Source organism: Besnoitia besnoiti, assembly GCF_002563875.1.
Source record: "Besnoitia besnoiti strain Bb-Ger1 chromosome Unknown contig00007, whole genome shotgun sequence".
Taxonomy (NCBI): domain Eukaryota; phylum Apicomplexa; class Conoidasida; order Eucoccidiorida; family Sarcocystidae; genus Besnoitia; species Besnoitia besnoiti.
In genome coordinates, this window is record NW_021703915.1 from 3,249,621 (window position 1) to 3,261,310 (window position 11,690).

General features: G+C 56.9%; 1 protein-coding gene across 1 annotated transcript; it reads left to right on the top strand.

Moving 5' to 3' along the window:
• Positions 1-608: 608 nt before the first annotated feature.
• On the top strand, positions 609-10,663 carry BESB_074570 (DDHD domain-containing protein; the record flags this gene model as incomplete). The annotated part of the gene is made up of 15 exons (XM_029365830.1): positions 609-2,578; positions 3,042-3,201; positions 3,490-3,591; positions 4,064-4,174; positions 4,634-4,705; positions 5,029-5,148; positions 5,437-5,902; positions 6,157-6,186; positions 6,637-7,359; positions 7,733-7,839; positions 8,027-8,086; positions 8,428-8,560; positions 9,246-9,305; positions 9,615-10,076; positions 10,656-10,663. The coding sequence occupies 15 exons, from the start codon at positions 609-611 to the stop codon at positions 10,661-10,663; spliced, it is 4,584 nt and encodes a 1,527-aa protein (XP_029218314.1).
• Between the last annotated feature and the right edge of the window lie 1,027 nt (positions 10,664-11,690).

Below are 11,690 nucleotides of genomic sequence, written 5' to 3' on the forward strand. Positions count from 1 at the left end.
GCAAAGCGTGTTTGGTACGCTCGTGGCAACAACATGGGCAGCGAAGCGTTGCGTCGTCGTCCGCTCGCGGAACGCGTGCAGTGGCAAGCGTAGTTGGCGGCGAAAGAGTATACCTGGATTAGCAGAATCAGAAAGAAACTCAACAGCGCGGATAAAAATGCCTGTCCGCTGCGATCGTTCGTAGGTTCGAACTTTGTCATGCCGTGTGTTTCGCACTCCGGCTTTTCTGTGCCGGTTCCAGTCAAGTGTTCCGACATTCTGACTAGCATACGCCAGCGACATAAGTCAACATTCGTGCAGTCGGAACCTGGGGCCGATGTCATGCCATTTCAGCGGCGATCTTTCTTTTTCTGGATCCCGAGTAAAGGTGCAATTGCCTCTTTTCTGTATGAATGTCTTTTACTCGTGAGCAAGTTGACAAAAAGGGCACGTAGCAGCTTTCTGCCGCAGAGGCTTTGAGGACGCACTGCAGCTCCCCTGGGACAAAGGAGATAGAAAAACTGCTTGTTTCGTGATTCAGTGCGCACATTTTTGGTTGTTTTGACACGAACCTGCAACCCTATTGACAGTTTAGGAATTTGCACCGTGTTTTATGTCACCACTCGAAAATGGCATTCTCATGGTTCTTTTCGCAAGACTATGATCGGACGGCTCCACAAGGAAAACACGGGAGACCTGCTGAAGATGGAAAGCCCGAAAGAAGTCCGTTCAGCGCATCGTCTTCAGTTCAAACGCAGGGAGGTGGCGCCCGCGATGCGAGAGTCGTGACTCCTGAGGAGGGCGCTTCTGGTCGAGCGCTTTTGCGGCAGCTCACGTCAGCAAGCTCTCGGAGGCGCCCCCCCCAAGCTGGCCCCGTCAAAATTGAATTCGACGATGACGATGAAGACGCAACGTCGGCCGCTTCCTCCTATGTCCGTGCTCCCTCCCAAGTAGCTACACATAAAGCCTTTGCTTTGCGTTCTCGCGGGGGGGAACGCGCCGTTGAAACGGGGGCCGCGCCTGGCGCGGCTGCGCGCCCGCGGCGGGATCACCGAGAGGGGGGCGTGCACAGAAAAAGTCGAGAGAAGAGGCCTTATGCTACAGAAAGCGCCCTGTCGCCTGCCTTGCGAGCACTGCAAGAAGGAAAAACCGCAAAGATGTTTTCTCCTCCCTTGCGACTGGAGTCGGCTGTCCAGCGGACCGATGCCGCCGAGTCGCTTGAGAAAGAGACGTCTTCTCGGCTCACGCGGCACCGCTCATCTCAGGAAGTATCCCTTCGGCGGCATGACAGTATCGCACCTCATGCACAACGCCCCCTCGCTGCAAAAGACGAGGACGAGGACTCTGATCTCGTCGTCGGGCCGAAAATGTCTGACCGCGACAGAAGGCCATCGACTCGCTTCGCTTTACGATCACGAGGCGCCACACTCGCGTCTCTCTCGTCTTCTGCTCAAGGTCTGGAGTCTCGCAGTATGAGCGCGACAGCGGGGGGGATGGCCTCGGGAGAAGGAGAGGGCGCGACAGTGAGCGCCGCGTCGTTTCGGGCCGCAGTGAGAGCGAACGTGCGACAATGTCCTGCAGGACAAGCTGCCACGAGTCGCACAGGGTCAGAAGCCGAGGGCAGGCCGCGAAATCAGGCAGCGCGCATGGCGGGCTTGTCGCCTAGTTCCGCGCAGCCGTCGGCAGCTTCAGGATGGGAAGTCAAGAGTTCGTGGACGACTGTGCGCGCGGGAGGGGCTGGGGCCGACTCCCCTAGAACCTCTGAAGGAGGCAGTTCTGCGACGAGCTCGCGGCAGTCATCAGGAAGTGGAGTGAGATCTGAAACGACGAGTCATGACTCGGCCTCCGGTGCTGCGACGCCGTTGTCGCCGCGCGCGCTCTCTGAACACGTCACTCTGTCTCAGTCAAGCCCACCGGAGAGCCTCGAAGGACCTCTGCCTTCGACAGCCGCTGCGCTGTCAGCGGAAGCTGCCTCCGCGGTCGTCCCCGAGCGCCGGCCTCTTCGTTCCGCGGGCACACGCGTGAGCTTCGCGGTCTCGCAGTCTTCTAACTGCGGCGACAAGGCAGCGAAGACGGAGAAAGACGTTTCCCTCAGGAGGCCTGGCACCACGCTGCATTCCCCGATGCTCTCCCCTCATGGCGATCGCGCGGCTGAGAGCAAGCTGAGGAAAGGATCCAGTCCGCGTGGGGGCGACGGCGCAGGGACACCCTCGTCTTCGTCGTCGACCAGGATTTCAGACCCCGATCCGGCTGTCTGCTCTGCAACGTCTCTCTCCTCAGAGGCAGACCTCGACGCAGCGGGGGCCCCGGACCGCGCCGGAAGCGACCTCAAGCAACCTGCGGGGGCGAAAGACACGTGCGCCGCGGAGGGAGGCCCGCAGAAGGGCGCGCCGGCCGCCAGCTCGGGGCGACCGCCCTGCGAGCACATTCTCCTAGTGGTTCATGGGATCGGATGCGAAGCGGAGGGTGGCGCGATTCACAAACAACAGTTCGTCAAAAGCCTCGCCCTCGTCAACGAATACTGGTTCTGGAGGAAACCCGTGGAGGTCCACGTCCACGCCATCAACTGGAAACAAACTGTCATTCACGCGCAGGAACAGTAAGGCACAGACACAAAACACTAACGCAGGCTGACCCGGAGGAGAGACTGAGCGACCGCTGGTACTGGAGGCCTCAGGGAACACTCCCCGTGAGGGGGGGTGAGGCGGGGGAGTGGCCGGGGCGGCGGGGGGGGGCGGCAGAAGGGTGCAGGAACGAAACCCGGGCAAGGGGAATCCATAAGAGATAAAGATTGACGCTCGAAATGTGCATGTAGTATGCAAGGGGTGCGTGCATGCGGCAGGCCGGCGGGATAGCCGAGGAATCAAGAGCCTCGTATGGATGTATTATCCCCGTGTTTTTGAAGACCAGCAAGTTGCGTCGACGCCGAATCATGACAGTGGACCTTTAGGGTGTCTGGAAGAGTTACTGCTCCAAGCAGCGTGCGAAGGACACGGGTCTCCATCGACGAGCTCTCAATTTGTCTCAGCGGCCCGCATGTTGTTTCCTGTTCTTGTCTGCAGCATGTTTGAGCACATCACACTGAAGGACGTCTACGAGACGAGGCGAATGCTCACACTGACGGCCGCAGATCTCCTCTTCTTCCTCACGCCCCGCTACGGCGATTTTATCATGACACAAGTAGCGGAGCAGCTGAACGAAGCCGTGGCTAAACTCCGAGCTGTGAGTTTCCTCGCAGGGTCGCGTGCCGCATGGCGCCCTTCGCTTCGTCCCGGGGCCGAGATCTCGTTCGCTTCCCCCTGTGGTTTATGCGCGTTGTTCTCCAGGCGGGGAGACCGTTACTGTTCCCACGTCTGTCTGTACGTTCCTCGTTGTTTAATGCCATGCATGGAGGGAGGGCATCTGTGTCCTGCTTTCTTTTCCTCTCTCGCGCGGCTTGTCTACGTCGCTGCGCGGAAGCCACTTATCTTTGCATTTCTCGCTGGGCGCTTGCGTTCCATGCTTTCGCAGCATCCTTCCGAGCGCTACAAAGACTCGAAGATCTCCGTGCTCGGCTATTCACTAGGGAGTGTAATGGCATACGAGCTCCTTGCTGGACGCCCGTTTCGTCCAGTAAGTACAATGCGATGGACGCAGAGAAGTCGGCATTTTCTTTTCGCGCCGCGTGCTTTGATTCGCGCAGCCAGTCAGGACGTCACTGGAAGCGCTTGCCCGTTAATTATTAAGAGGAAAACGCATTGCCAGGTGTCACGCGTCGTCGACTGCAGGACGTGGCAGTTGTACTCGATTTCTGGGAAGCGAGGCTTTACGGACACGTTGAGCAGACAGCAGAGCGGCACAGAGACAGAGAGAGACTGTCGTTTCTGCTGGACGTGTAGTACGTCGGATTACCGTTCGCGAGTTCTTCGTTTTGGTCCTGTGGAGCGGCCCCTGGCGACAGAGGGGGATTCCGGAATGGATAAGGCTGTGATGTCCGGTGTTGTTCCCCACACATTGTGCGGCGCTTCTCTTTCTCTATTTTGTTTCGTAACCGTGGTTGCATCTTCTGCCTCGGCGCCGTGTCTTCCGTCTCCTGTACACGCAGTCGCTATTCGATCCGGCAACGAACCCGTCACCTCGGTTGAAGTTCCACGTGGACTCGCTCTTCCTTCTGGGCAGCGCCTTGCCCGCGTTTCTCCTTCTGCATGCGCCCGAGGTAAGGTGTAGATCGCGTTGCATCGACGGCGCGCTTCGCCTTCTCGAAGGCGGATGGCCCCACGCGGTTTGCCCTCTTTCGAGTTCCTGACAGCTCTGCTGAAGGGGTCAGCAGCCTGAGGGCGCCCAGAGTCTCCAGCACGAAGGCCCGCAAAGGATGCCGTCCCATGTGGTCATGGATCTCATATGATGACTACATGTGGAAATTCACTCTGCGCATGAAGCGGGACAGCTGTTTCCTAAGGAATGCAAGCGAGCGAATCGAAGGCGCCGCGACGAAGCCTGACGCCCGCCTTTGCTGAGTAGGCGTGTAGGCACCAGACACAACTTCTGCAGCTCTTTGCAGGAGCGTAGAGCAGTTCGTAGACTTGCGCCAGTTCATGAAAAAGTGTCGTCTTCTGTCAAGGGCACTCTGTGGACTCGCCGTTTTGTGTGTTTGCGTTGTATGTCTCACGCGCAGATCCTCAAGCAAGGCATGTGGGTGCCAAAGGACTTGCACCTCTACAATATCTTTCATCCCTGCGACCCCGTGGTGAGGCGTCGGTCTGGTGATTCGGCTCCCTATTTATTTCGATTCGGGACTCTGCGTCTGGCTACCGAGTGTGCGATACCTTGCCTCGAGAAGGGAGCCTATGCAATTCTGTGAAGGCATGTCTCATCCTGGCGCGGCCCCGTCGTCTCTCGTCTGCGTGCGAGTGCTGCTTTCGCCCGTTTACGTGTAGAAAACGATTCTGCTTTTATCCAGCGCCAGGACGTATGGAGAAAGAACGGTACTGATGGTATAACTCGTTTCGGGGATTGCCTTACTGATGGCGCGTGTGACGTTGCCACGGCGCTCTCGGGTGTCTGCTGCAGGCCTTCCGACTCGAAAAACTCGTCTATCCAAAGATTCGACAGCTGCCGCCGCCAGTCCTGTTGGCCTTCTGGCGCACGAACGGAGTTCAAAAGTGGTATGAGTGGGACATGAACGTTCAGGTGAGGATGCGCGTCTGCTAGAGACTCGATGTTTTCTCTTGTGAAACTGGGGTTGTGTCGTCGAGATGCGTGGGCGTGTGACTTGCGACCGACCGGTTTGATGGAAAGCCTTTTTCTCCATGCGAGGGCGACACTCTCTGTCTCTTCGCAGCTTTGTCATTTTTCTCTTCTCCGCCGTGACGCTCCGTGGCAGGCTCGTGGAGGCGCCGCGGACTATCAGTGGTCTCTTTCACCGATGCCTTCGCTCACCCGCGCGTCGCCTCTGGTTTTCTTTCTGTGTTCGCTCAGCACGCGAAGAACGTGCTGATGCAGAACATCACAGACTTTGCGTCAACGATTAGCAACTCGCTTCTCTCCTGGTGGAACCCGGAGACAGGTAGCGACAATCCAGAGAGCATAAGCGTGTTGGACTCCAACGCGACTGCGGCACTAGAGGCAGCGAAGAAGTCGAAGCAGGGGCTATCGCTGGCCTCGTTCAACTCGTCCGCTGGCGGGCACCCTTCGACCCAAGGCACCAAACCTGGGTCCTCTGTGAGAGGCCCAGGGGGGCTTCGAGGCCCGCGCGGCGACCCTGGAGGCGGAGACGGCGGCAGCGACCAACGCGACGCGCCTGCATCGAAAGTCCAGGAGGGCCTACATGCCGCAGCCGGGGGCAGGAACGGAGCCCTGGGCAGAACGCAAAAGAGACAAGGCGAGAGTAAAGGAAACCGCAGCGGCAAGCCAGGCACCGAGGACGACGCGAGACTCGCCCTCCGTAAGTCACACACCTTGCTGCACTTGGCGTCCATCGCGCGGCACACCGTGAAGCGACAGAACGGGATCTACCGGTGGCAACGCGTGCGGCATGCAGCTGACAAGGGGAAAGCGCAGAGCGCAGGCAGTCCAAAAGGAGAGATACGCCTGCGTGCCTAGACCAAGCCCACTCCAGTCTGTGAATCGTTGAAGATTTTTGTGGTAGGCGCTCGCAACTCGGCTCGCGACTTTCGCTGTCATGTCTGCTTTCTTCAGGTCCCGCCGACGCCTGCGCCTTTCGAATGCGTAAGTGGCTTCAACCCGCTTTGTTGTCGACTTGTCCTTGGCGGCAGCGGACGTGTAGGCGGTGTCAGTTTGTGGAATCATGCATTCCTTTCCTCATGGTGTTTCGGGATAGTGCTGGACTGCACGCTTCTGCGGGGCACGGACTACACATCAAATGCCTCGACAGGTTTCTCTAGAATCTACAGTTGTATATATATATATATATATTCTATCTAATTACGTGGGGATACGTGTTTTTCATTTCTGAGTAGCCGGAGTCGCCGAATAATCAAACACTGCGATCCTCCCACCGGTGTTCTCGCATGTCACCGTCTCTGTATATTCACTTCGTTGTCGCAGATAAACAGGTAATCACTTTAGTTTTCGTGCCGCGGACTCTCCGGAGCTTGCGTGCCTTCCCCCCCCTTCATCACCGCAGGTCTCTGTATCCGGGTATTCGGTTGCTTCCAGGACTGAAGCAGACTCTTCCGCATGTCTTGGCGCGTAGCAAGCGGGTCATGGACAGCAGCGAGGACGAGGACTCTTCGCTGTCTCTGAGTCCCGAGTCGGTGCTGCAAATTCCGACCTTGTCTTTTCTGCATGTGTCGCGTTCATCCTCCGGGACCTCCGCGGACGTCTCGTCGGCGGCCTCGTCGCACGCCCTGTCGCCGTCTTCGCGGTCCTCTGCGTCCGCCCGGACCTCTTTCTCTGCGGAGGATATAAGCCATGTGCATGAGCGCCGAAAATCCCTCAGCGATGCGCTGAGGGACGGCGACGGCGCGAGCAGTGGCGCGGTCAAGCCAAGCGAAAAGCTTGCGGAAACTGCGACGCACCTGCAGGTGCTGCGTACCATCGTGGCGGCTGTCGAGAACTCGACTGAAGAGAGCAACGAAGCCCGCGTGCCGGCAGAGAACGCGATCGTCGCGCAGAACGAGCGTGCGGCTGTCGCCGATCGGGAGGACGCCTACTCTGTGAAGGACGCAGCACGAGCGCTCCAGGCTACGGCCGCTGCGAAGGAGCCGCTCCGGCGGAGGCGACTCGAAGACGAGAGGGGAGAGAATGGAGAGAAGGAAGACGACGCCGGCAAGGCGACCTGCCAAGCGTTGGGGGTCGACGAAGGAGACGAAGACGACGTCGACCAGAATATATGGGACTTGCTCTACAGGCCGACGGGGAAAGAAAAGGAGGCCGAAGGTAGGCAAGCTTGGACAGAGAGGACGAACTCGTGTGTGGCACGCACAGCATGTGCTTTCCGACGAGCATGCGTCAGCGGAATACGCAGCCACGCATGTTTGAGCCCACGTGGACTACGGAATGGAAGTGCAACTCACGGCGGTGCATTTACGCACGGATTTCGGAGCCTCTCCTCACTGCCTCGCGGCCCATGTGTTTGCGGATCCAATGAGCTCGACTGCCGGTGGTGCAGGCGCTGACACAGGGGTACATGTGAGCAGCTCCCACGTCTTCAGAGGGAAGGAGGGATCCTTTGCGTGATGTCCGCTGCTGTCACTTTCGGCGGCCCCTGGAGCGTGCCTCCGCTATTGTGGAATGCGAATGGGGTTCTCAGGCGCAGTCTCAGACGCTACCACGTCGAGCGCCGGCAGTGGCGCGTTCGCCCTTGAGCAGCTTGAGCAACAGGAACAGGAAACCTCGCGCGCCATGGCGCAGTTGGCAGTGAGTCTACTTGATGGAAAATACTGAATCATTTTGTTTGAGCCACGTTTTTGCCGTTCACGTTCTACCCAGTCCTGTCTGCGTCTACCGGCTCGCTCATCAGCAGCAGAGGGTGCATCTTGTCCTGTGGACGTTACCTTTATATTTGGCGGTGTGTTGTGTGTGTTTTTTGACAACAAATCAACAGACGATCAACGAACAGACGGGCCCCGAAGTCCTCCCTGTCCGCATTGACTTCCAACTTCAGGTTCGTTTTCACAATTCGACTGGGTTCGTTCAGGATTTCTGTGTCTCTCGTGGTGCCCAGCGTGCTCTGCCCCGTGACCTCCCTCTCTCCACCCTCGGGCTTCTTGTGCTCTCCGTTCTAAAACTCTGACCCTTCTTGCTGCTGTGTATCTTCCCGCGAAGTGGAGGCTCTGAGGTGCGAGATGGCAGCCCGTCACTTACTGCTGCTGCCCGCTGAACGCAAGAGAGTGAAGGAATATGGCGCGTGCGAGTCTTTGGAGAGTTCATTTGTGGATTTCGGCCGATTACGGCATCTGAGAGGAGACCCCTGTCTGTTGTTTCGATGGTGGGTTTGATTCTCAGGAAGATACAGCCGAGCATTACCTTTCTTCACTGGCAATGCTTCAGTCGCACTTCAATTACTGGAAGCTGAAGGACGTCGCCTTCTTCATCCTCAAATGCCTCACCGGAACGAACCCTACGCTCTCCTACACAGGTGCGAAGTGTGTTGACGTCTGGGTGGGCGGGTTTGCGGCTTCTGCCGCAGAATAATTTGAATCCTTGCAAGACCACCGAAATATGACTGAAGTCTAGAAGATGGGACAACACCAGCTAATAGTGGTGGGTAACATGACACGGGATTTTTAGTACACGCTTCTTGTGCGTTTAACACTGAGACGACAAGGATCTGCGTAGAAGCACTGTTCCACTGAATCGCGAGGAAAGAGGACTTTCGGTTTAGCGTTACGGAAATCCAGCAGTGCGCGTCTGTGTCAGGAGGCCCGCAGCGGACGTAAAGTGTCGGTGTTCAATCTGCTAGTACATCAGGATTATTCCGTGTTCCCGGCAGTCATAAACTTATATGTGGTGGCTCCCGCACTGGCGGGGCGCGTGTGCAGGCTGTTGTTCCTGTCGATAGTGTGCATCGCTCTATGTTAGAACCGGACGCTTTCTACAGTGTCTTGTCCGCTTTTACTCAAGTAGGCGACGGTACCTCTCGTGGTGCCAAATGCGCTGGGCGAATTACTCCACACGTGCCCCGGTGGCCGCGCATACTCCTCCCCCCTTCCCCTCGCCTCCTCTCCCCCCTGTTCATGAGCGTAGATGAATGGAAAGCAAGGAGGCGCAGGGTGTGGCCTCACGTAGACGCTGTGTTTCGCTTCGATGCCTTGTTCGTGCAGACCATCTGAAACAACTCGAATGCGCGGCGAGGAAAGCAGCAGCCAAAGCTGAGCGTGAATGTGAGTCGGCATGCTTTTTAGTGAACCGCGTAGAAAGCTAATTGTGTGTATGTGTGGCTTGTTCACCCTCCGTCAGTCTCGAGGGCTTTCCGGGCAGGCAGCAGTATCACCGCTCGCACGACCCAGTGACTGTTGAGCAGCTCGTTGAATATGTGCTGTGCTCCCAAAAAGGCCAGCATAATTATAGAGCGCGTTTCGCCACTTTTACGGGATTTGCCCAGCACTTGCCTCTTGATGAGGCCTCAGTCCTTTTCGAGTCCGCCCGCAATGTGGCGTTTTGTGCTTCTGTATTCTTGTCTCCCTTTTCAGCGAACGAAGAAGAGCGGCGAAAACAGCTGCGACTAGCCGCGGCTCTCCATCGACGACTAGATTCGTTCAAAGGGGCGAGTAGCTCGGGCGGAACGAGTCGGAAGGGGCGGCAGCAGCACACGAAGGGCAGTCACAGTGGGCAGGGAGAGACTTCAGGGAAACCCCAGTCGTTGGGAGAGCCCGATGACCCTTTTCGCCCTAAGAAAAACGCACACAGGGAGACTCTACCCGAGAGTCTTGTGAGAGACCTAGCGGATGAAGCGGGCAGAAGGGCTGCAGGCCAGAGAGCACATTCTGTGGGTGAAAAAGAGACGGAGCTGCCACCTGAGCAGACTCGCCTGAAGTCTCAGCCCAGCAGCGGCAGTAGTTACAGTGATGGGCTGCCCAGCGCGGCCCGAGATTTCCGCGACTCGAGTACCTCAGAAAATGCTTCAAGGCACAGTCAGGAAGATGGTAGCGCACGTAAGCGTGCGCGGGAACGACGCCAGCGACGCGCCAACGAAAGGCTGTCGAGCAGACGGACGCTAACGATAAACTTCAGATGAGCTTGTGGAAGTACATGTTCTGCAACAGCATGTTGTGCCACCCCCAATGTGGAGCTAAAGATTGAGACGTGTCTGAGCCGCGTCCTAGCTCGCTTTGAACGGTCGCACGTAACATCAACCCTTGGTGTCCACATGTCAGTGATGACGTGGGGCCCTCCACGACTTGATTTTGCTTTGAAAAAAGTTCCTGGTGTACGAGAGATAGCGGTGTGGAATTGGCTCACGATGTGAAGTGGCTGCGTCCAGCCAGAAGCAGCTGGTCTTTGCTCAAAGGCACTAGTCTCACTGTGCACAGTTTCCATTGTATTGAGGAAATGCGTGAGACAGATAAACCGAGCTTTTGAGATCGGTTTACCGTGAACCGTCTGGCGCGCTGCTTGCTACGTCGAAGGGGTGTATTCAGCGGATAAAACTCCCCAGAATCACCACTTTTGCAGAGAGAGTTTGGGCCCGTCGTTGGAGTAACGCTTTAGCTCGCTTTTGTGTACTCCTACAGGTTTATAGATAAGCGACGAACAGAGCGCAGGATGCAGCATATTATCACAGACGCGGATAGCACTACCATCCTCTGCGAAGCGTCGAAGAGGTAGTATGTTGTAAAAAACTGCCGATAGTCGTACAGCCTATTTGAACAACCACTCACAGCCGCAGCACGTCTGGTGCTGAGCGTAGAATACGGCAGCACATTTACCCGATACCAGCTTCATCCGGGATGACAGCTGTGAGAGGGACTGGAACGGTCACGTTTCTCCTTTATCGAGGGGCGCCGCTCCCATGTGCATGCTCTCATCAGCTTCTTAGTCTCGGTCGCAACACCGCCGGTCGCCGACACGAAAGGACGTCATGCGAAAAATGCAGCAGTGTAGCATGATTCGCGACGCCGAGTGTTGACTTGCCCGCGACTGTTAAATATATTGCTGCGATACCGTCGCGGGTTCGCTACTGCAAAATTGCACGGAAGCAGACAACGCGCAACGAAAATGCATATTGTTCCACCAGGGATGCCAGTGTCGCTTTTGGTGGCCTTATAGGGCTCTCCCGAGCCAATCGCGTTTTGCCAAAGCGCCGAAGTTAGATCCACCTCCTGCGGTTGGCGACGCAGTTTGCAGATCACGTCTCAAACACAAGCGCTGGTGGTCGTGTCTTTTGGAACCTCCCTGATATTCCAAAAGCTGCAACCTTCTGGTCACGCGAAGAGAGAACATATTTGGACCAATACTGATATTTCCAGCATTAACACGTGCTGACTGTCCTGTGGCTGCGCATTTGCGCCCGGGGATATTCGTTCGCGAGCGAGGCGCGCAACAATGAAAGCCATCCAGATTTTTCTTAGCTTATGTGCACTTGCACAGGTCTTCGCAGGCTCGCCTGCGATTGCCTTAGAGAATCTCTTCGAAATCCCAAAAGAACCAGGTGAGCACTCGACTATCCGCTGTGATGTCAGCGTGTAATTCAGAGTTTCCGTTCTCCAGCGCAGAGGGGTTCTGTGGTGTCATTAAATACAAATCATCCGATACGAATTCCGGGCACC